At 46.0% G+C, this 23,824-nt stretch overlaps 1 protein-coding gene across 9 annotated transcripts in view; it reads right to left on the bottom strand.

Annotated features, from left to right (window-relative positions):
• Nucleotides 1-23,824, bottom strand: part of Pfrx (6-phosphofructo-2-kinase/fructose-2,6-biphosphatase) — a 127,498-nt gene that overhangs the window by 22,584 nt on the left and 81,090 nt on the right. For 7 of the 9 annotated variants that reach the window (XM_075873088.1, XM_037415445.2, XM_037415447.2 and 4 more), the window contains 10 exons: nt 9,675-9,800; nt 9,226-9,322; nt 7,687-7,885; nt 6,921-7,104; nt 5,007-5,080; nt 4,701-4,772; nt 3,835-3,981; nt 1,115-1,219; nt 518-559; nt 326-413 (listed from right to left, as the gene is read on the bottom strand). In XM_075873088.1, coding sequence (XP_075729203.1) covers nt 326-413; nt 518-559; nt 1,115-1,219; nt 3,835-3,981; nt 4,701-4,772; nt 5,007-5,080; nt 6,921-7,104; nt 7,687-7,885; nt 9,226-9,322; nt 9,675-9,800 — 1,134 coding nt within the window. Of the gene's footprint in view, nt 1-325; nt 414-517; nt 560-1,114; nt 1,220-3,834; nt 3,982-4,700; nt 4,773-5,006; nt 5,081-6,920; nt 7,105-7,686; nt 7,886-9,225; nt 9,323-9,674; nt 9,801-11,493; nt 11,558-17,846; nt 18,519-23,824 lie in introns of those variants that run through there. The other 2 variants (XM_037415448.2, XM_075873087.1) reach the window with 2 other exon arrangements.

Raw genomic sequence — 23,824 nt, 5'->3', positions numbered from 1 at the left:
AGATAGGTACTAATTGAATAAACTGAGGCTTAAACATGAGTTTTGAAAAATACAAACTGTTCTTGACAAGGGTTTCTGGCTTGAGACCACAGCTTCTCCGTGGAAAGTTATGAAAAACGGTCTATTCATTTTCGTTACTTTATGCACAATTTTCAAAGTGGAACATAAATAAGCTGTACTTGGCACCTTCCTTGAGAAAGCAAAAAAAAAAAAACAGAGGCAGTGACTTGGCAGAAAGCCATATGTACCTATTTCTAACCAGCAAGTGAATGTGAGGTGGTCTTTTGAAACTGCAAAGTTCAAGAAGAAAGAAAAGTTTACTCACCAGAGTTCTTGTCAAGGAAATAGGCAAGGAGACAACGCAGGACCGCTTGGTGCGCAACCACAAGGACATTCTCTTGCCGCTCCAATTCCTAGCAAAAAAGAAAGGAAAAACATCATTCATGCTATCAATGTACGAAACAAAGGAAGGAAACTGTAGTGAGCATGAGATATGAGGAGTAAACAAAACACTAACCATGATGACTGGCTCCAACCTAGCTACCAGGTCTTCGTAAGACTGGAAAGAAGACATTGTCGATGAACGAAAACACCACTGTATTATTTATGAGCAATTTACTGATGATAGAAGGCTGCTATTTTAAACTTGCAAAAACAATTATTATCATTCAAATTTTGAAAAGAAAACAACACACAATCGTTGCATAAAAGCAAAGAGAAGGCAATTTTCATTTATGATAACTACATTTTCTTGATGAAATTGAAGCATATTTTGGAACACGGGCCTTTTAGAGTGTGTAAAAACTTGCCATTATTTTTTTAAAACTTCCATTGTCAACATGTTCTGGTTATCATACAGTAACGTTGAACAGCAAAATGGGTTGCCAGGATTGTCCATATTGTCATTGCAATAGGATGCCACAGCCACACTGCCCTGACTGAAATGTTATAAAATGACTTAACTTCATATTATGAACAATGACTGATGAAGGCAATCCAAGCCATACTTTGTATCAACCATGGCCAGATTATATGAATCCTGCATTAACAACCTGAGAACACCTTTCAGCACGCCTGCATGTCGTTCGTGTGAGATAGGCACAAAGGAACTCACCTCTCCCCGTGGGTACCGGTAATGGAACTTGTCCTGATCCCTAGCAGCAAACTCTTCCGGGTACTTCTCTTGAATCTCCTCGTACGTCATTTCCTCACATATTCCCTGAAAAAACAAAAAGGTTCAAGTTGATATATAATGAAAAGTGCCCAACACGTATTTGAAGCCAGTTTCGCCCTGCATTAACGAGCAGTGGATACGTGCAGCTTAGTATGTGCTCACTCTCATGAAGAGTGAGCACATACATACATCTATGGTCGCCCGTTCACTATCGTCACAGATCACCATTCCCTGTGTTGGCTGATCAACCTTCGTGACCCATCCGGCCGCCTCGCACGATGGGCCATTCGTTTGCAAGAACATGTCTTCACCATCTCATACAAGACTGGCCGTCTACACGCTGATGCAGACTGCCTCTCCAGAACGCCGCTACCATCGACAGATTGTGAAGGCGATAACTTTGACCACCTTATCACTTCGCTGTCGTCTGGCTTTCCCGATGCCGTGACTTTCGCCGCTGAGCAGCGTAATGACCCAAGCTTGAAAGCTCTCTTCCCTGGAGCAAGAAATTCATTAAGCGAAGGCCGATTCTGCGTCCGAAATGGTCTTCTTTACAAGAGAAACTTGTCCACGACGGGCGCCCGCTTTCTGCTGGTTGTTCCTGCGTCCCTCCAAACGTCTGTTCTGCGTCTCACGCATGATGACCCCACCTCTGGCCATCTAGGCACCGCACGAACACTTAGTCGCACGAAAGAGCGGTTCTATTGGCCGAAAATGAGCAAAACAATTCAGAACTACGTGGCCAGCTGTATGCAGTGCCAGAGCCACAAGCGGCCCTTCTCGGGTCCAGTTGGTCACCTGCAACCTGTAAAGCCTCCCGGTTCCCCTTTTGAAAAGGTCGGCATTGATCTGATGGGACCATTTCCACGCTCCTCAAAAGGTAACCGGTGGATAATTGTATGCGCCGACTACCTGACGCGGTACTGCGAGACGGCTGCCTTATGTTCCGCCACGGCAGTCCAGGTTTCCGAGTTCCTGTTGAACTCAGTCATCCTCCGACACGGACCTCCTCGCGTGATAATAAGTGACCGTGGTCGACAATTTACCGCTGATATTGTCAAATCATTACTTCGTTTGTGTGCCTCCAAGTTCCGACACTCAACTGCGTATCATCCGCAAACTAACGGTCTCACCGAGCGCACAAACCGAACGTTGATCAACATGTTGTCAATGTACGTCGCCTCTGACCACAAAAACTGGGATGAAGTATTACCGTTCGTCACGTACGCCTTCAACACGTCGAAACACGAAACGACAGGCTATAGCCCTTTCTATCTGCTCTACGCTCGCTCACCTCGACATACGCTGGACACTATCTTTCCTTTTGTCATCCATGACGATTTAACAATTGCTGAAACCTTGTGTCGTGCGGAAGAGACCCGTCGACTTGCCTGCTTACGTACACTGGCAGCGCAAGAGTCATCCAAAACTCGCTACGACAGTCAACACAGGCATGTAACCTATGCCCCCGGTGATCTAGTGTGGGTGTGGACCCCAATACGCAGATGTGGCTTGAGCCAAAAGCTACTGGCACACTATGCCGGTCCTTTTGTGATACTCCGTCGTGTCAGCGAGGTCAACTACGAAATTGCACGTGTCACCACTAGTGGCCGACGTTCATGCAAGACAGAGGTGACGCATGTTGCCCGCCTGAAGCCGTTTACACGAAGGATGCAAGAATGACTCGCCCAGAGGGCTTCGTCTGAGAGAGGAGGAATGATACAAAGTATCACTACCAGGAAAATCAAGGGAAGCGTGGGCAGAGAAGGAAGACGACGTTGCCTCCACTGCGATCCCCCTGAGTGGGTACGAGCCATGGCGGTGATCATCATCATTAGACTGTGATCGCGGACTCAGGGCCCATTAAAAACCCCCATTAATTTACCTCGCCTTGTGTAACATTAATTTACCTCGCCTTGTGTAACAATTTATAGAATAGGAATTTAAATGTGTTGACAATGAATGAATTTGAGAAGTTTTTCCCTTGTCACTACTCCATGTTTGGCTGCTACGAATAAAGGGCTTGGCATTACTCTTTTTAAAAACATTTCATACGCTCTCAATGAATGAAGTTTATATACAGACTGGCATCCGTTATGGAACAAGACATGGCAACCCCTTTTCCAACCACACTTAAAGTCTTATCGCATTGTTTTTTTGTTTGTTATGATTGTGAACCCTTGCAATAAATTTTGTCAAGCCACAGCACTTCCAAGGCAGTCAGTGTGCACGATTTTTCCGGTGGGAAGACCCCGTCGCCGCCATATTGATTTATGGTGCGGTTCTGGAAGGCCCTTTCACATTGCTGTTAATTTCATGTTGCTGAAGGGGGGAGAAGGTGTACTTCCTCAGAATTTCATGTTAGAGCTTAAGCGCTTTCTGGTCCAGTCATTAGTCTTAATGGTTTAAGCAAATTATCACCAAGGTATGAACACTGGTGATAACTTAGAAAAAGAACACATGACAAGAAAACAGACACAGACAGGACCACCATCAAGCTCGGGCGCATTTTTATGATTGCTGCCGTATTTGGTCCCACCGTCTTAAGACAATCTTTGCTGAGCAAGCCTCAAAGCACTTCTGTAGAAAACTCGAAATATGGCACCGAGAGTGTAATCTAACAGCCTTAGATGTACCCTCGCGAGTGCCCAAAAACTTACGGCATCAATTTCATTCAGAGCCTTCCACCGTTCTTGAGGGGCATCGATGCCTGCTGCAGTCTGTATGGTCCGCTTCAGTTGGCTGGTCCAGACGCGGAGGCGTGGAATGGACTGCTTTTTTATGAACTTGGCCAATGCAAGTGCATACTGAACAAATAGAAAAAATTGGGGGAACATACATGTAGCGTAAAGAATTGCTTTCCAAGATATAAATAAGGCAAAATTTCAGTGGAAGGACGAAACTGAAAGAGAAGAAAATTCTACAACACTAGATGTTGCTGGAGCTTTTTTGACAAGCAGTCTTTGCCTTGCTTCATACGCTTTGTATGTTCTCCCCAAACCGAAACTTCTGTGCATTAGTTTGGAAGAGGGTATGAGGCATACACATACACGCACTCTAGTAGGCAGTTACTGCATCGAATAAAATGAAGACAACTGTCAATACGCAGGCTCCTGCAACACGTTTCATTTTTCGACGTTTTCTAGCTAAACACAGACGGCACAAATATTACCGTATGAAGTTTCGAACAAGTCGATGTTAAGAAGCTGCAAGAAGGGCACACTTGGTAGACTGCAGCTTCTTTCAACATTACTCATTGAAATGAAGTAGAACAAGAATGAGCTAAAAACAGGTTTGAAAATTCAGGGCGTGGGACCATTTTTTTCAAACCCCCATGACATATCATTAAAAAATATTACACCAGCTAGGGAAGTAAACAGACAGTATTATAATGGCTGTATTAAAATTCAGAGGTCCTAAAATGTAATGGGAGAAAAGCGTTCGAATCTCAACTTAGGGCGCAAATACTTTCTCTAGTTCAGAGGTATATATTCAAATTTGAAGCCCGGCCAAAACAAATGCTCACCTCCCGTCCCCGTTCGGAGAGATCAGCATCCCCACCAATCCTTCCCTGTAGGTTCAGGACACTTTCACCATGCTGCATGTAAACAGAAAAAAATATTTTATTGCTATTGATGATATACACAAAATATACAGAAAAACATAAAGGACAAAGGCAATGCAGTCAACATCTTTTTTTTACAAGATCCCAGTGTCCTTTGAGAGTTAGCAGGCTGAAATAGAGTGCTGACATGCTGAAATTCAGAGCTTCCAAGTTAGGATGCAATTTCATGCAAGCTTGGAGATCAGATAGAATACAAAAGAAACTTACCCTGGTCAAGTAGATGGATCTTGGCATGATGTGGATGTTCATAAGGTAATACACCACCCTACTCTGGATGTGCCCTGAAAAATATTGAAGCAAAAAAAAGCTCAGATGCGAGATTAAGTTCTCTAAAAAATGGGCAAGAGTAATGTCCACCTCAGTTATTTCTCTCATGAAATAATAATCGTTATGTTTTTACAACCAAAACACACACCGAATCTATGAGAAGGCCCTTAAGTCTCAGACATTTAACCTCATGAGATTGTTCATTAGCAGAAAAATTCAAATACATACACTTTTTTCAATCCAGTCCTTAATGAATAACATGGCAAAGCAGTTTGGATCACATTCACTGTTTTGGGATGCCTAACAGTAAGATGCTGCAGCCATTGAGCTTTACAGTGGAATCTGACATGAACAATTTTCCCAATGTGCAAACAAATTAGTTGCAGGAAAGCACTCCAAACATACTATCTTTGCTGCCATGAACTTTGAAAAGTACTAAGAGGAGAAGTGGACATTAAATATTTTTCAATAGTTGGGTGGATGGCATGAAATTTAGTATCCTTATGCAGTTTTTCCATTCATGATATATAAATCTAATACGTGCACGTATTAATATTATTACGTGCAAAATGTCTACTAAAAAAATTTCCGTACGTAGATAAAAAGTAGTTAGGCGATAACACAGACAGCTTGTCTCCATATAAAAATATGGCGAAGTACTTCATGCAAATACCAATATAGTATCAGTTAAGATTGGGGTGATGGATGTAATCCCGATGGTTCAGATAATCATGACGACACATTGAAGGACTGGACTGCTTTCTCACTTCCTGGCAAACTTCGGTTTATTTACACAATGACGCTTATTTACAAACAAAGGCCGGGATGGCCACTAAACCAACAGCACAGTAAGCACAGGCCTGTATTAATATTAACGTCGGCGTAATTTGCCGAGCCCTTCGTATACTACGCATCGACACCAACTTCTCGTAGTATCAACCCTAGATCAGAGTCTGCGCTAAGCACGACCTCTGTACCCGCTTACAGATCTCGTTCTCGAGCACCAAGCTCCCCTTCTCTCCATTTCTCTTCATTAAATACCTCCCGCCTCATCTGAGACAGCCTTGTGGGACGAACCCCTACTCGATGCTCCACCAATGAAGCAAACAACTGCCCTTTCCTCAGAGATGGGTCTCTGCTTCTGCTTTCCCACTTTTTGCTATCCTCCGAGCATCGGCTAAGAATAACTCCATTATTTCAACGACCTAAAGCTTTAATGATACTTTTGTGCGACAACAAGCCTGTTTAGACGGCCGGTCGGCTGTGTGGCGTTAGTAGACACGATTCTGCCGTATATCCACACGTATTGTTACAGCATGGCACCACATTATCTTGTTGGAAGCCGTGTCGCGACAGCGACCACTTATTTCTCAGTCTGGCTCACCGTGGGAGCGCTACCGTCGTGCGGGTGACTCCCCAGCATAAGGTGCGGTGAACAAAGGCTCACGGGGTTCGACGACAAAAACGCGTTCCGAGGAGAATGGCTTAGTCCGCGTCTGGGCAGCCTCTTTTCATTAACTTCCCTTTTCGTCGGGCACCGTCTACCGACTGGCCATCCCTTGCGTGCCCCAAACATAACTGTATCCTTTTACACTCTACAAATATTTTGTACTGTTTTAAACATAAAACATTTTAGACATAAAATTGCAGAGGCACTTGTATTCTGTTGGTTTGTTTCTATTTTAAAAACTACCCATCAACAAAAAAGTTTCTAAATTACAAAGGTCACATTTTGTATGGTCACAAGTTGCCAAAAAATTTGTGGTAAAAATTGACACTTCTTTAACTCTTTTAGAAGAATTATAACTAGACTTCTATAAAATGCGACAACAAGAAATTAAGAAAAAATTTCACCTTCATGTCTATGCACGACGACCTTTTGTCCCGTGTTGAAGATCTTCATGAAGGAGTACTGCTTTTCCTGCACTTCATCGAGAGTCTGGTAGCAGGCCTTGTAGTGTTCGATGCGGTGCACAAAATCGAGGAGAGCATCATCCTTGTTCATGTCCCTGTAGTCCGGGCTATTGACCTTCACTTCCTGCATTGTATTAAGCAAGGTGGCAATTTTATTGGTGTAACAAAAGTTTCAGTTGGAATTTTATTATTAAGACAAAAGTCTTAGATGCCTTATAAAATAAGAAAAACGACTGTCGGCTACAGTGGCATCGTCACAACTGATGCAAAATGTCATGTTATTATGTCACGATGACATCAATGACCGCCGAATTTGGTACTGTCATTGTGACACCAACTCACAAGATGATGCTGCCACTTGGCATCGTCTTTGAGGCAGTGCAAAACCATGTTAGGTGCAGAAAGCTTTTGAAGGAGGGTAGGAGAGGATGAATACTGACAGAGAATAAAAGCACACGGCTTTTGTCTGAGTAGTCTTGGGCAAATGCATGAGGACCCTTGCAAGTTTTCTGTTTACAACTTCCAAATTTTCAGTTCAAATCGAACTACCTAAATTGGAATTGTTGTGGATGTATTGAATCTTCTACAAAACTTACTGCACAATTTCAAATGCATGCAAGCACAAGCAGTATTGAAACGCATGTGCGACATCACTTGATGTACAGCCTACACATTTTTATTCATAAAAATGATGCGAACAACTCACCCGAATGTTAGCTTCGATAATCTTGGGGTCGTCGCAGTAGGACTCCACAAAGAACAGCTTGAAGCCAAACCGCTCACAGACGACGTTGTAGATGAGCTTGCGCCTTTCATAGGTTGTGTTGGTCGCATCGTACACAGCCACTTCTCCTTCCGACTCCAACCATTTGCACATGTCTTCAAGAGCATCCAAGGCACACTTGCTGCATAGTAGTGAAGTGAGAAAAAAAAATGAATGGGGGCTTGCATTTATTTCGCACCCAGAAATAAATATTAATGCTGTACATTACAAAGGAAGCAGCATATAAAACTGAAGCTGTGTAACTACGCAACTATGAAACTAATTTTGTGCAAGAGTAGAAGTGACGCTCACATCAGAATACATTACTGTATTACAATATGCAGCAATACGTTCTGAAGGCTAAAATCTTGCGAGTTACTTATCTGCAAGTATGAATGCTTAGGGTAGAAAGATAAAACATATTGAAGACTGTATGAATATGTCAACAGAAGGTTTCAGGTGATATTTGGGCTGGGATTGCATAGTGACTAAACAGTTAAACCTGGATATAACGAAATTGACCGATTCCCGGGAAAATTCGTTATAGAGAGGATTTCATTATATGTAGCTTCGGTACGAAAATTTTAAAATATAAATGCACCATTTTAACAAAACCGAAACTGAACGCAGAGCTAACCCAAAGCAGTTATTTAGCGGTAAAAAAAAAAACAGCGTTATTATTGTGATAGCAATTATAAGGCCACTCTCAGCGGGTTTTTGCCGTCGCCGCCATGTTCCGTAAAAAGTCCAAGTTGACAAATAGCCCCCCGTGCAACTTTCACGAGCGGGTATATACAAGAGCGCTGTTGAAGGAAGCAGTGATCAAATCAGCCGGCCCATCTCTATCGCCTGGCGCGTCCGATAACATCTCCCCGCCTAGTATAACTGCCGTAAAATGCTCAGACAGAAGGAAACCAGCCGTCTCGACCAAGCATGAGAAAAGGCGCGGGAAGAAGGGGAGTCGCTCCAGTAACAACGGTGACCTTTGATTCCAAGGGCGCGTTCGTTGGCGCGCCTGCTATCTCGGCAAGCATCGGTGCACTTCCGACGCGAAGAGATTGTGTGGAAAAAGCACTTCGCCTGCAGCGTCTGTATTTGCTTACGCGAACGTTTAGTAGGATTTCCGCGATATCGGATCGAAAAGTTGGCTGCCGGCCGTACTTGGTATATAACATTACAATTTGTTGCTATCGCATTCATTGCTTTGCAATCAACGCGCCGTCGTGTTTTGATGATTTATTGATACGTGGGGGTTTGACGTCCCAAAAGCACCATACGATTATGAGAGACGCCGGAGTGGAGGACTCCGGACCACCTGGGGTTCTTTAACGTGCACCCATATCTGAGCACACGGGCCTACAACATTTCCGCCTCCATCGAAAATGCAGCCGCCGCAGCCGGGATTTGAACCCGCGAAACTGTAGTTAGTAAGGAAGGTTATAACACTAAAACATTAATACACAGTGATGAGTTGAAATGTACCTGCGGATGGCCATGGCTTCAGCATTATCTGCTCTGAAGAAGTCATGGCTCTTATAGGCTTCCGTAGCTTGACGCCGATATTCGCCAACATTGAACACTTGAGAAACAAGAAAAAGAAAATAGTGAAATTCTCGAAGTATGGAAAGAAAAAAAGACAGAAGCAAGACCTAAACGAGCAAAAAACAACACTGGCATATGCTTGTTTTCTGCCAACAAGCCCACTGCTTTGCTTACGGCACACAGGTGATCAAATGAACAATACAGATGCAACACACACACACACATACAGAGACTAAAACAGGTGCATGTAAAGCCTGCAAATAGGCCCCAAGAATAGCATGAGCTCTTTCAGCAACATAACACTTCTCAGGGCATAATGTTCAAAGGCACCACACTTGAGAATTTCAATTGCCTGGTCCTTAACTGTGAGATCGAATAAGAGAGCGCACCTCTGGTCTGGATGCCAATCCAGTTGAGGTAGCGAGTCAGCTTCTTGGCAATGTAGGTTTTGCCCCTGGCAGGAAGACCCACCATGGCAATAACGTGTGGAAGGTTGACATAGTTGGTCCTGTCCCCTGCACAAACAAAAGCAGACAAATGAAGGTTAGGCTTTGATTTCCACAAAGAGTAGTGTTGAGAATTTCCCAAAGAGGCACACGAAGAAACATTGAACTATAGTAAGCTACAATGCATGCTTTTATTTGCTTGAGAAGTAACACTATATATGAATAATTAACTTGGAATAAGGAAGACTAATAGACAGTGGAGTCATGTTGTTGGCCCGTAGCAGCCCCCTTGTGCACAAGGGGCACTCACCAGATGCACCAACCAACGAAGGTTAGGCTTAAAAAAGTGCACGGCATGGAAAAACTACGGGAACAGTGCAAAAACATGGGCGTTGAAAAGTTAGCACGTCCGCAATGACCCCGATTTGAAAATGCTTCGTGATCACGTGCATCTTATTTCGCTGCGTCCCGAATCTCCGCAGCTGCTGTGCCCTGTGGGTGTCACTTCCGCGCCCGGCATTGCCTCGTGAAGGCCTCGACATTGCCACAAAAATACTCCTAGCCCATGTGGTCTAAATACAGATGCAGCGACCGGTTATATGAACTCCACTCTCAGGATATAGCGTCCCACACCATACGAACAGCATATTTGTTTCTTTCATCTGAACGCAAAACGAAAACCTTGTAGTGTTTCCGATCAGACACCTGCCTGTAGTTCGGCCTTAGGATAATCTGACAGTGCGACAAGTTGATTGCCTTAATGCGGCATTGCTTTGACAACAACAGTAGTTGTATTCTGCAAGTGTTAGCGGTCTGGAACGCTCCACTGCCAGTCACGTCATCGCCTCGTCTAGGCCCAAGTTGTTTACAGTCGAAGCACAGGACCCCTTTTATAATTTACTGCGTGACGTCGTAGTTTCACGGACAAACCGAACCGTATGCGCGAACGGCGACAGAAAGCGCCAGGCGATCCGTTATTCCCTCGTGGCAGGGTGTTTGCATGCAGTCCAATTAGAGTGCGAGGGTATAGTAGACCTTGGAAGCCGTACCATGCACGGGGCCGGAAGCAGAACTTGAGCGCCAACTACTTTCCCTCGTCACACCAAAGTACACGAAGAAAACAAAAATTGTCAAGGCGAGCTGTCAAGTCCGCACGGCCGGCGTTGGCCCGCGAAAGAAGGTGGCGAAACGAGGTCCGCGACGCGTGCGCGGCTTCGAAAAAAAAAAACTAATATAACTTGGCCTCTAACCAACAACAGACTTGATTCGCCTTCTCCCCTCCCCTTGTAGGCAGTGAACCAAGCCAGCGAAACAGATTTTCAATACCGAGTGAACCAAGCCAGCAAAACAGATTTTCAATACAGAGGGAACCAAGCCAGCAAAACAGATTTTCAATACTGAGTGAACCAAGCCAGCAAAACAGATTTTCAATATTGACGCTCCGCGCTATCAAGGCCCGCCCGCCGCGGTAGCGGCTACAGTGCTCCACTGCATACCCGAAGTTCGCGGTATCGAATCCAAGCCGCTCGCATTTTCGTCGAAGGTGAGAAGTGCTTCAGACCAGTGCACTGAAATCAAATTAACGTGCCCGTTAAAGAGTACATTGAGACAAAAACGGTGCACCTCCGTTTTGGCCGACGGCACTGCTTTCGGCTGGGTACAAAATAAACAGAAATACCTTGTCTCATTTAACCTTTCTTAAAAAGCCAGTGACAGACGAAAGCCAACTTGAGCAGACTTAATCGACTGTAATAAACTTTACCGGATCTCCCGTTGTTCATCGAGACGTCTTGACGAACTGGCTGGTTCATTTTACGCGGGAAAATAATTGCGCTAAACTTGAAAGGCCCGGGGCACCACAATGAAGACTAACGAACAGATCGAGCGCAAACTAGCAACTGTTTTATTGACCGCAGAGTGTCACTTGACTAGGCCACCCGAAGATAACTGCGCAGACGCGCACAAACACACCACGTGCTAACGCACCCTTTACTTATCAAGAGAAGACACTTCTGCACCTCAAACCAATATCGAGATTCCGCTTTCCCGCGACAGGACAGGACGCCGCGTAAGCGACCACGCACGTGAATGGCTAACTTGCCCGCTCACTGCGCAGCCTGCGCATGCGAGGCGCGTTTTCAGCAGATTAAGATACAGGGACTTAACAAAGAACACGTGTGCTTCGAAAGTTTAGGAAGCTTTTATCGTCAAAAAGAAGGAAACTAAAGCCCAAACTCCATAAGCGCGAAAATGCACGCGACAGCGACGAGCGACGCGACGTAGATCGGCGTCGCGCGATCAGTCGCTCGCGCAGGCAAACTCCATTCACGCGACGGCTTCGGCGAGCGAATTCCACTGTTGCTGGCATGAGGCCGTGAACTCGCACCAAGAAAACCGCGTAGCGAGCGGTTTCCAATTTAAAAATAAGATATATTGTTGTGTAATGGAACGGAAAGTGTTTATTATTGCCTTGCAGCATTTTTTATATGCGCATGCGTAATAAACATTGCGTTATTTTTTGTTGCGCATACGTGACTCGGGCAGGGTCACGTGCACCTATGTAGTCTTCGTCTTTTCCGGTTTTTCGCTATTGGCTGCTTGAGCCCAGCACTTCCGGGCGATGAGCGACGGTTTCCAAATCTGGAGAACCGAGCGATCGCGCGAAAACGAGCACGCGACACGTCGCGCGAACGCCGTTTCGTCGCTCATAGCGTCGCTCGTCGCTGTCGCGTGCATTTTCGCGCTTATGGAGTTTGGGCTTAAAGCTGTGTAAATGAGGCCTGAATATCACTTTACGGCGTGGAAATGTCTTAAGTACACTTGACTGTGGCGCAAAATACACTTCATGAAAAAAAAAGGGGGGGGGGGGAACGGCAGAAGAGAAGAAAGTGAAGCGCCGAACAGCAGCTCGCCCGTAAGCAAACTTTCCTTGTGGGGTTTTATTTTTTTTTTTTTTCGTGGATAAGGTGCGTTAGCACTTGTGTTAGTGCATGTCTGCGCAGTTATGTTCGGGTGGACTATTTAAGTGGCGCTGTCAAGTGAATAAAAAAGTTGGTAGTTTGATCTCGATCTGTTCGCGTCTCTTCTTTGTGGTGTTTCTTTCAAGTTCAGCGCATTTTCTTGCGCCTTTCCATGCTTTGAACGGCGAAGTAAACAAAACAATGACAGAAAGAGAGAGCGAGAGAAAAAAAAAAGACACTGTAAATCTTCTAATACCTGTGTCACACGGGCGCACAAAAAGTCTTTTAAATAAGCGGTCTTTTACGAAGTTGAAAGAGTTTTAACAAAGAGGTGTTGCGGCGCAGACACACGGGCTGCAGCAACGATCTCCTTTTAGTGTTTTCGTTCGAAGACGCTAGCGAAAGTGTGGCGCTAGCAGTTAAAAGAGAAGCAATGAAAATTAAACGATGGGACCGCCCACCGGGCTCGAGCGACGAGTTGACGCTGGTCAACCAGGTCCAGTTGGGGAGGTCGCAGTATCCCCCGCTTCACTAGGGAGATTTGGGTCCGCGTGACCAATGACGTCGGCAGACGTTGCAACAGCGCGAAACTGCACGCTGAGCCGCGCACCCGCTAAAAGAGATAATTAATCGCAACAAGCGACGCGGCGAAAGAACGGAAACTATATAGCGCTGCTTTCGCTCGTTATTGGGTAAGCATTGTTTCTGCCGCTACTCAATATAAGAACAATATTTAGACCGCCTTCGAAAACATTACGCTCGGCTATAATTAAAGCCCCGCGCACGTCAGAGGCGTGCACACGCATTTTGCAACCCTTGGGGCAACGGTGCCCGTACAACTTCGGGCAAACGAGTCGGCGTCTGATGGAGCAGCAGAAGGAACGGAGACGATACGAGGAGAAACGCTCGCCACTCGCCGGCTCAGCCCGGTAGTGTCGTAAACTTTAATTTGAAAAGAAAGGACAGCTGCCAAGATCCGTTGTGAGAATGCTAAATGGGACTATAAGTGAGACACTGAGTCAGTTCAGGATGATATAATAAACCGTCTAAACGCTATTGTCGTTATATTTCGCCGTCATTGGCGCATCAACAAAAGGGCCTGTGATGGTGAGCCTATAATAATAATAATAATAATAATAATAATAATAATAATAATAATAATAATAATAATAATAATAATCTCAGAGGTTTTACACCTCAATCCACCATATGAATTATGGTGGTTTGAGGCGTTATGGTGGTCAAACTTACGCCTCAATCCACCATATGAATTATGGTGGTTTGAGGTGTTATGGTGGTCAAACTTACGCCTCAATCCACCATATTAATTACGGTGGTTTGAGGCGTTATGGTGGTCAAACGGCTGTGCAAACGTTTGACCATGTGGACTTCTTTAACATGCACTGACTGGGCACAGTACACGGGCCTACACCATTTCGCCTCCAGAGAAACGAGAAGACCCCCGCGGCCGGATCAAACGCACACGTAATTTGGGTGAGCATCCGAACACCGTAACAAATACGCCACCGTATAGCGGACCCTAAAGTCACCTTTACACCATGCAAACGTAGGGCCTGTGAAGTAGTATTAATTAGTTTCTACATTTGTAGATCATTCTTGAAACGAAATACTCATTAAAGTTATCCTAAAGGCACAACTGCAACTTTATATTGTGTTTTTTCCCCTCCTCGGTGTAATTTTACTGACGAGTATAAGACATCCTGCTTTAATTGTTCCTAATGCTGAACTGGGAGTGTTATGCAATGATACGCAATTATACGTAAATGTCGCAACGATACGTAAACGTTATGTAACATATTTTCGAAGCCTCGCTTTTTTGTACACTCTTTATCCTAGTGCCTCGTAATGTCATTGCGATCTCTCTCTCTCTCTCTCTCGTTTTTTTTTTCAACTGCAGTTGCGTTGTGTCACGTGTGTACAGCGCGGGGCTAGAGGCCTTGTCAGGTGATTCATAACATCGCTTTTAGTCTCGTACACCTCGATGATCATGCATTGCCAAAATAAATAAATAAATAAAGGCGGCAAGCAAACAGTTTTTGAATGCAACATCAGGCGTCATTGGTCCTCATTAGCGTCACAATGCATGCGTATCCATAACACTGCGCATTGGAAGATGAAGTCAAAGGACAGACTGAGCGAAGGTATAGGGCCGTATCGGCGTCCCCTGTGGAGGGGACGGGCGGCCGCCTAAAACGCCTTCCCCCCTCCCCTGCCGGGCGCACGCATAGGGTTGTGATTATTTCAATCAGCGTATCATGAAAACAATCAGCTGAAGACGCTGGACCGGAAGTATCTTGGAAGCCACGGCGTGTGCAGATAAGTCTACATCAGGACGAAAGTGAAGGAGAAGTTGGCTCCGAGGCAACGCACGTGCCAACGGGTAGAAACGGGGCATGGCGCAGCACATCTCCCCCGCGTTAAATAGGGTCATTCCGCCGAGCTAACGCAGTCAATCTCTGCAGTGGTGGCACGTGACCACGGGTGGTGAATTCGTGGTCAGTCTGCTCTATAGGAACTGCGAAGACGAAGCGACGCTTACATATTTCTCCATGATTACAGGCCTACCGTTTACGCTATGAAACGAGTATTACACCGGAAAGTTAATTTCAGACAGTTATCTTACACCGTGAAACGAAATTGCGGTTCTGGGTAGCACAGAAAGCCCAAATGCAGTTCTCACTAAAACACGCACGTTACGTTTACTTCGTGCACGTGAATTCTCCGTGGAGCAAACCAAGATTGAACGACTTTTAAACATACTTCATGATTTGTAACGAAACAGCAGCGGTGCGCACGGCGTTGACCCGCTTGAAACGGGCATCGACGAGGGTGCTGGAAGAACGATTCGAAGCGAAACTCGACTTAGCGTCTACTCGAGTAAACGTTTCTTTGAAACACGGACATGGGAGGCGGACTGGGTTTCGTGCAAGTTTTATCGCAGATAAACGAGCCGAAAAAGTGTTTCCACTCGACGAGCGGTCGAGCGTTGCGGGCGGTGGAGAGGGTGAAGCGAGAGAAAAGTGTGTTGCCAGCGAGCGGGGAGCCGACAGCTGCGGCGAGCGTGTGCGGGTAATGGAGAGTGACGTCAGCGCGCACCTGTAAGGGAAGCGCCAAGAAGATCGTGACGTCAACTCGCAGCTTCGGCGAGACCTACTTGGCACCGCTCCAACACCTGCGGCGAAGAGAACGCGTTCCGGCGCGTTCGTACAGACTCACGTACGCACGGCATAACACACGCCAGTCAAAAAGCTGCTTCGCATCTAATGAGCAGCAGCTATGTCGAGCCCCCCAAAACAAGCGTGGACTGCAGCAGAACACCACTCAGTGCCTGCAATCTCGTCTTGAAAAGCGCCAGGCTCTTTTTCTCCGTATAATTACATTATAAACTACCTACCGACTTAAACGCAGCGATTTAATAAGGAAGGATTAGACAGCTCGAGGAACCTCAGTACACAATGCATGCGTGCACCAGCAACTAGTTTCGTCATAGCTATAGTTCCACCATAACTAACTCCATCAAGCACATCACGAGAGTTGCAAAAGTTGATAGTTTGACCATGTTTAGTGACCTTGACAAGTAATTCGACTACACTATATTACCGATACACAAACAGAAGAAACGAGTTTAGATTGGCAAACTACAGCGCGAGAACTCTAATGACATAAGCTTCGCTATGATACTTTAATTAGCAGAGAAAATCAAGGTTTAATTTTTAAATTTCGCACCGAAATTTCCCACGCGAGAAGTCGAAAATTTCCCAAATTTATTTGCGCATTTTCGCAACATTTACTCGATAAAATTTTCTGAAACTTTGTACGCTACGTCCATGGCACCCACCAACGACTACTTCATTTATGTCGATTAGATGCTACGTAGGATCCAAATACACTCCTTCGAAATCTATGACGTCACGGTGTTTGGTGCGGGAATCTCAAGGTGACGTCTTCCCCCACGTTTTTTTTTTTTTCGCGCGTTTTCTCGCTTGCCAAGCATCGTATCGCGGTAACAGTGGTGTTTACGGGATCGCGAAATTGTTCTTTACTAATACGCAAAAGATTGCTTTGTTTTGTATAGGGTGGCTTAAAGATGGATAAAGAAAAATGATGAACTCCGTAACGTCCTATTGCATTACGATAGCATTATCAGTTACAGTGTCAGCAGCAATCTCAAGAGGAGATCGACAGACGGCGCACTTCAGTGTAGAACGAAAAGCGACAATCCCAGAAAACCTTTAAAAGCGGTGATGACATCGAGCGAAAGACGCGCCGCTCGATTTTGACAGGGAAAGAGCTGCGAACGTAAACAAGTCGAAAGACGAGCGAGCTCAAACACGCCCACATGTGAACAGGGCGCATCGATTTTTGCTCGAGACTGTATGCCCGACGCAGATTCAAACAAAGATCGTTGCGTGCTGCTGGTACAAAATCGATGACAACAGCGTACACGGAACACCAAATACTGCAGGAATGCATGTTGTATAGGGCGGAAGCACGAGCACGAAAATAATTATAAATAAAGAAAAAAAAAACACGATGGGTGAGGCGAATGCGTTCGTTCTTGCGCCATTGTGCTCCAGGCGCTACAATGTCTGTTTGCAAGCACCGACTTCCCCATTATACTAATGCTTCTTCCTTCCAACACAGCAGACCATCGCGCACAGAAACTAAAGAGACGAAACATATGGTAAACAGTAAAAATTTAGGTAAAGCTTTCTTCGATAGTTTGCAGGCCGGCTGCTTTACGTGTCACTGCTACATACACATCTCGTCAACTCAACAATAACATCTAGACGTTAACGTTCAAGAACCGCGTCATGATTACGGGTGGTGGCACAAGTGGAGGGCTCCGAAAAATCTGGCGCCGATTAACGCGCACTCACATCGCAAAATACGCGGGCCTCTACACATTTTTTTCCTCGGCGGAAATGCGGACGTCGCGGCCAGTCGAACCCGCGACTTCCGAGTCGGTAACACCTCGGCTACTCGAGTGCAGCCAGCGCTCCTCATCCACGTCAAAAGTATCGCAGCTAGTGCAGAGTAAACAATGTTAAAGAACGACACCGGACTGGGCAACACGCATCTAGCGAATATTCTGGCACGAAAACTCACGCTATAGGCGTCAACCTTCGCTCACCTCCAGAAGTACGCCGTTCCTTCTTCATGAGCGGATGCGACGACACGATGCTCCAGTCGACCAACATTACTGTCGCTTTTTTTTTTTCTTTCTTTCTCTCTCTTATCGACCAGAACGAACTGCAGACAGCTCCGTTAGTGCAAAAGAGTTGTGAGCTGCTACGACTCGGCCGGCGCCTTCAGAGAGTGCACGCACTGGACCCGCACCGAGTCAACAACGAATCCTGTGACGTCACGCGCGGTGTGCACCGAACCCACCGGCGATGCCACGCGCGACGACCCGGCTGCGGTGCGCCGCAGTGCTCGTCAACCCGGTTGCCGTTGACGACACGAGGTCTCCGCCGAACCAGGATCGCATTGCACAACACTCGAACGAAAATGCAAACGTCCAGAGGAGAACTGAGGGTCGGGGTGGTGGTGCCTTCGGTGGGTGCTTACAGCGCACTCGTCGTCAACTCCTGTTGACAATTAACTGCCGGCGATTAAACGCTTGCACCCGAGAAAGAGGTATCAGGAGCGGTGAAAAGAGCACACCACGCGCAAAAGAGAAATTAAGCGAGAGAATCACGAGGTCACAGCGACGGCATCAATCAACTCCTCGAGGAATCGCTGCGCTACAGTAACTGGGCCGCAGCACAGCTGGAAGTTCCGACGCGGAGCACCACCGCGGGCGGAACAAGCGGCACAAGCCGAGCTGAGCCAACGACGCCGACGCTCGATCGCTGGGCCCTTTCCTCCTCGCCAAACCTCCTCTTCGCCACCAGCACGCACGCTCCAACACACCCTCGAGCACTGACCAATCAGAGAGCCGATTCCTTCACCACGTGACACGCTACACCCCCTTTCCCTCCACCCTTCCTTCACCTCGTTTTTTCCCAATTTCACTTTCTTTCCTGGCGTTTTCTTCTTTTGCGCTCGTGTTTCGCAGACGTCACGTCAGATGACCAATCGGAAACGGCCGCAGAACGTGACGTAAACTAGGGGATAAAATAAAAAAAAAAAGCAATAGTCCCAGTCCGTTCATGCTGCGCTTAGACAGCTGGGGGCCGTGATGAATAACGAGGAAACTTCAAGTCGCGTCTACGCTGTCGGGCCACGATCGTAACCGAGCCAGACGGATGCGAGTAACCCGATCGAACAGGCGTTGTGCGCGCTATCAGTTAAGTCCCGTGTTAACAGAGTGTTGCTTGCCCGCCCACAAGTGGGAACCCGACCAAGAATCAAGCGACGGTGCGTGTGCCCTGAATATAGCACCCCAGGTAGGAACGACGAGCAATGCAATGCGAGCAGACGCAAAAGGTTGTTTACACCTTGAAATGCCACGGCGAGGTCACACAAACGCAGAGCATTCAACGTCCCGACGAAAAAACATGTGAGGCACAGATCCACCGCGCACACAACCGGTGTACCGAGAGCCAATAGATGGTTTTTCTCTGACGTCACTGAAACAGCCGAGCTGGAGCACCAACATGGCGGAGCGCAAACTTTGTGTGACATCCCGTTAGTGTTATCAGTACATTGCATTCTCGTTCTTTCGTTATTCCTGCACAAAGGCCAAATAACATTACATAGACGTCGTTATCAAAGGGAAGCAGATTGATCGCCACGTAATTTAACATAATCTGAGCCGTCATGTTGGAGACATGTAGGGCGTCCGTGACGACGAGTGCAAGTTATAAATAAATAAAACGAAAAAAATATGCACCCGATGTACAGTGAATGGCGCTATCGAAGTCGCCCAGCTTTGCCCGTCTAATAATCGAACACACACAGGCGCAGGTTTGAGCAGAGTCCGAAAACGCACCGTAGCGGGAGCACGACGACGTAGGTTCGATTCACGCAACCCCGTCGCCTGCGTTTCGATGGTGGTGAAGAAAAATTCCAGGTGTACTTACATTTTAGGGCTGTGTTTAAGAACCACCGACTGTCATGATAAATCTGTAGTTCAGCTGAAAATAAGGCGCCCACCATAATCGTAAAGGGGTTCCTACAATACGGCAACGCAGTAGGTCAAGCTCACCAACGAACGCAAAGCGAGCGGAAAAGTTACAGACTACACAAAATTGTTTGTAAATGCCAATTACAGGCGATTTTCTTCATTTTTTTTCGCGTTTGTGTCTGTTACCGCCTTTCCAAACTGTATCTCATCTTTAGTAACTAGCTCACATTTTCACCTCAGCCCCGCCGCGGTGGTCTAGTGGCTAAGGTACTCAGCTGCTGACCCGCAGGTCGCGGGATTGATTCTCGGCTACGGCGGCTGCATTTCCGATGGAGGCGGAAATGCTGTAGGCCCGTTTGCTCAAGTTTGGGAGCCCTCCACTACCGCGTCTCTCATAATGTAGGTGGTTATGGTGGTTTCAGGACGTCAAACCTCACATATCATTAATCAAACAATGAATAATATTTTCACCCTAGGTATAGTGTACACATATATTTCGTTTAGTGAATATTTCTATCGTGAATACTTCTCAAGTATCTGTCTGGTGCCCTTTACAGCGCACCAGATACTTGTATAATTCTATAAAATTGCTTAAATAAAGAGGGAAGTGGGATGTGACTGAAGAAGCTTAAAGTAAATGCAGCAGTTCACAAACTTCTAAACTAATACAGTTGCAGCATTCCTTGCAGCTCCACTTTATGGAAGATGTTTTCAACTGCACCAACAGAACGAGGAATGGCTCGGAGACGGCAACAGCGCTAGACTTTGAAACATGTTCTTAACGTGCCCAGAATGCCGCAATATTTTTGCAATATTCCCTGCGGTCTTGCAGTATTCGCATTTTGCCTACTGCACTGGCACTTTCAGCGCCAAGACAATATTTCTTTCTCTTTTTTTTGTTGTTGTTATGAAGCGAAGCGTAAAAGCGGACGAAAGAATGCCGTGGCGTCACAGGAAAAGCAACAGTGAAAGTGGTTTCCCTATGAGCTGACACACGAAGCTAGGCAGTTGAGAACCCCGTGGCACGACGCCAGAGACTTCCCGCCAACTTCGAAAGCGCACAACTAAAACTCAGCGCCTTGGGAAAGGAGAAAAAAAAAAAAAGCTCTACTCTCTACATTTTTTTTTTTCGCTCGCTCTCCCTCTACATCAGCTTTATATATATATATATATAAAATATATATATATAGATACTGGAGGACAAGCAGCGTGAAGGAACGGAGCGTGAGTACGGAAAGGGCACGAGGTTCGGATTCAGAGAGAGGGAGAGAGGCGCGCGTGCGCGGTTCGCAATGACGTCACTCACAACGTCACCAAACGTCACGGGGCAGCGCCACGCCTGCAGATGTTTTCAATGTCACCTTGGCCGCTCCGGCGCCGCACGGAGGCGAAAGAGCGCGCGCTGGTATTCAAACAAAAAATAATAATAATAATAAACACGCAACGTTTATTCTACACAGCCGTTACAAACGCTCTTCCGAGGCAGGCCATCGTCCCTACACTAACACGACTCCCGTGTTTTGGGCTGTGTGTGCACGGCCGAGTCTTCGCGGTCTGAAAGTAATGCTTCGTTTTTTGTTTTGTTTTTTGTGTGTCTCAACGGTTGGAGCACAAGATAAATGCTACTGCCCGGCAGGAGATGACTAACGCCTACGGTTGTTAGTTTTTGTATGCGTGTTCTTCTTTCTGCGTTCGAGGCAAGGACTAGTTTTCTTATCGCAAGCATCGCCGGTCCAGTCGTCGACAGGGGGTCCCGGCTTGAACAGTTTGTCCTCCGGCGAAAGCTCACAACCTCCCCCCCCCTCTCCCTTAATGTCGACCGGGAACAGCGATGGAAAGTGAGGCGGTAAATACAAGCCCGTTTATATTTACTTGGGCCTCTGCACCCCTTAAAAAAAGAAAACGCATGCCCGAACAAAAGTGTCTACCTAAGGGATGTTGTTTGCAACAATTAGACGTCACTTTTTTTATTGCGTAAGTTTGTTCTATGACACCAGTACTTATTAAACAATACTGTGCATCTTCGTTTCCTCCACGAATCGAAGAAGGACCTGTGGTTCAGACCGTTAGTTCATTGCTGCAAGTCAGGCGCCCTGATCTGCTGGAGTCCTACACACTACAGATGGCGTCGACTGAAGTTCGGCGCCGGAGTATGTCTTTCTTTACTTAGTGTCATTTTACCCGCAGTGTCGTGCCACACGCTATAACGAACACACGCATTCGTTAAAAACATGAAACAGGGAGAGAGAGAGAGGGAGACAAAAGAAACGGTCGTGCTGACAAGGCTTAACAAGAACGACGATGCCTACACTCCCATCTTGCTCCTTCATTGTCGTTGTTTTTGTTTGTTTGTTTGTTTTTTCGCTTTTGGTCGAGTAAGCGCGCTTTTCCGCGCGGCTCGCCTACGCTGCGGCTAAGCCAACTTCCGCGTAAAAAAAAAAAAAAAAAGCGAACGGCCGTTTCGCAGCTCATTGCACAGGCAAAATCGCTGAACGAGATAAAACTGGGACACACAGGACAGTGACTCGGGTGTAACAATATACGCGAACACTGGAGCACGAGAAAATAGAGCCGACGACGTCGAACGCTAATCAGCCCAACGGGGCTCCACTGAACGTCAACACTTACAAGAGCAACAGATAATCTTGAAAGCTCAAGCGTGATAGCCAAGAAAGCTTAAAAAAAAAGAAACTGAAAGGAAGTTAAAGCATCTAAAGAAAGTTTATTCTCAGATGACTTCTCTCCTCATCCGTCGGCTTTCTTCCGCGTTCCTTGAGTCGGTCATTAAGGCAGCGCCCCGACTGAGCAGTGAATGCTCGTTGACCAGCGCATGGCTTGCTCCGATGTGTTTCCGGAGTGCAAGAATCATAGGCCACGGTAAGCGACACATCTCTTGCGCTGTTCAACAGAGAAATTTGATTTCCTTCACGCCTGATTCCCTCACGCATGTCTGATTATTTTTGCTCTATTATCTCCACTGGTCATTGTCAATATAATCACAGCAATACAGGGTTGGTAATTGATTTATATGTGACGTTTAACGTCGCGAAACCATTATATGATTATGAGAGACGCCGTAGTGGAGCGCTTCGGAAATTTCGACAACCTGGAGAGATATACAGGGTGTTTGAAGAAATGTGTTCTTTAAAAATCGCAGTAATGAGGTGTCTGCGTGCTATTTACGGCGTCATATACTTAGAAATTTGGCGCAACCTCGACTCACGCAAACACTCACACAAGCACACACACTTACACCAGAGCAACACACACGACACGCAGCGCTCACTACCAACTGTTTATTGCTCCTATCTGACCTTCTTAAATACGTACATCGAAATGCGCAAAGGCACAAACTAACAGAACTGCGCCAGTAGAAAACCAACATGGCGTCACCACACCACTAGGGACATAAAAAAAGTAAAAAAAGTAAAAAAAGGGGTTAACACAAAAAGGAGATATAATCGCTAAACCCTCGCATCAAGGAAAGATATTTCTTGTTGATGCAACACCAAAGATGGCTCGCTGACACATATATCTTTATTCTTTTCTATATAATATGCTTCTAACAGCAAACGTGCTGATAAATTTGAGCTTCTCCCAAGAATCCTTGTATCAGAAAATCGTGGTTCACACCCACATGCGGCAATATGCGACACAAGATGTGTGTGTTGCTCTGGTGTAAGTGTGTGTGCTTGTGTGAGTGTTTGCGTGAGTCGAGGTTGCGCCAAATTTCTAAGTATATGATGTATAACCAACTAGCCCAACAACAAGTTTTATTTACGGCGTCGCCTTTACTGTGGCAGAAGGCATCTTCAGATGCGCACAAACATTAATTACGGCAGTAATTACAAAAATAAACACAATTGACCTTTTAACCAGTGGTGATTGACTTGACTTGACTTTTTTACCAGTGGTTTTAACCAGTGGTATTTAACCAATTGACTTTTTAACCAATGGTCGAGTGAAATGGGCAAATTCAAACGCTTCCTGCGGATAGTCCATAGCCACTTCGAAATTTTGGAAAAGAGGCCACTGGTAAT

Source organism: Rhipicephalus microplus, chromosome 9 (assembly GCF_043290135.1).
Source record: "Rhipicephalus microplus isolate Deutch F79 chromosome 9, USDA_Rmic, whole genome shotgun sequence".
NCBI lineage: Eukaryota > Metazoa > Arthropoda > Arachnida > Ixodida > Ixodidae > Rhipicephalus > Rhipicephalus microplus.
This window is presented reverse-complemented; position numbering and strand designations above follow the sequence as displayed.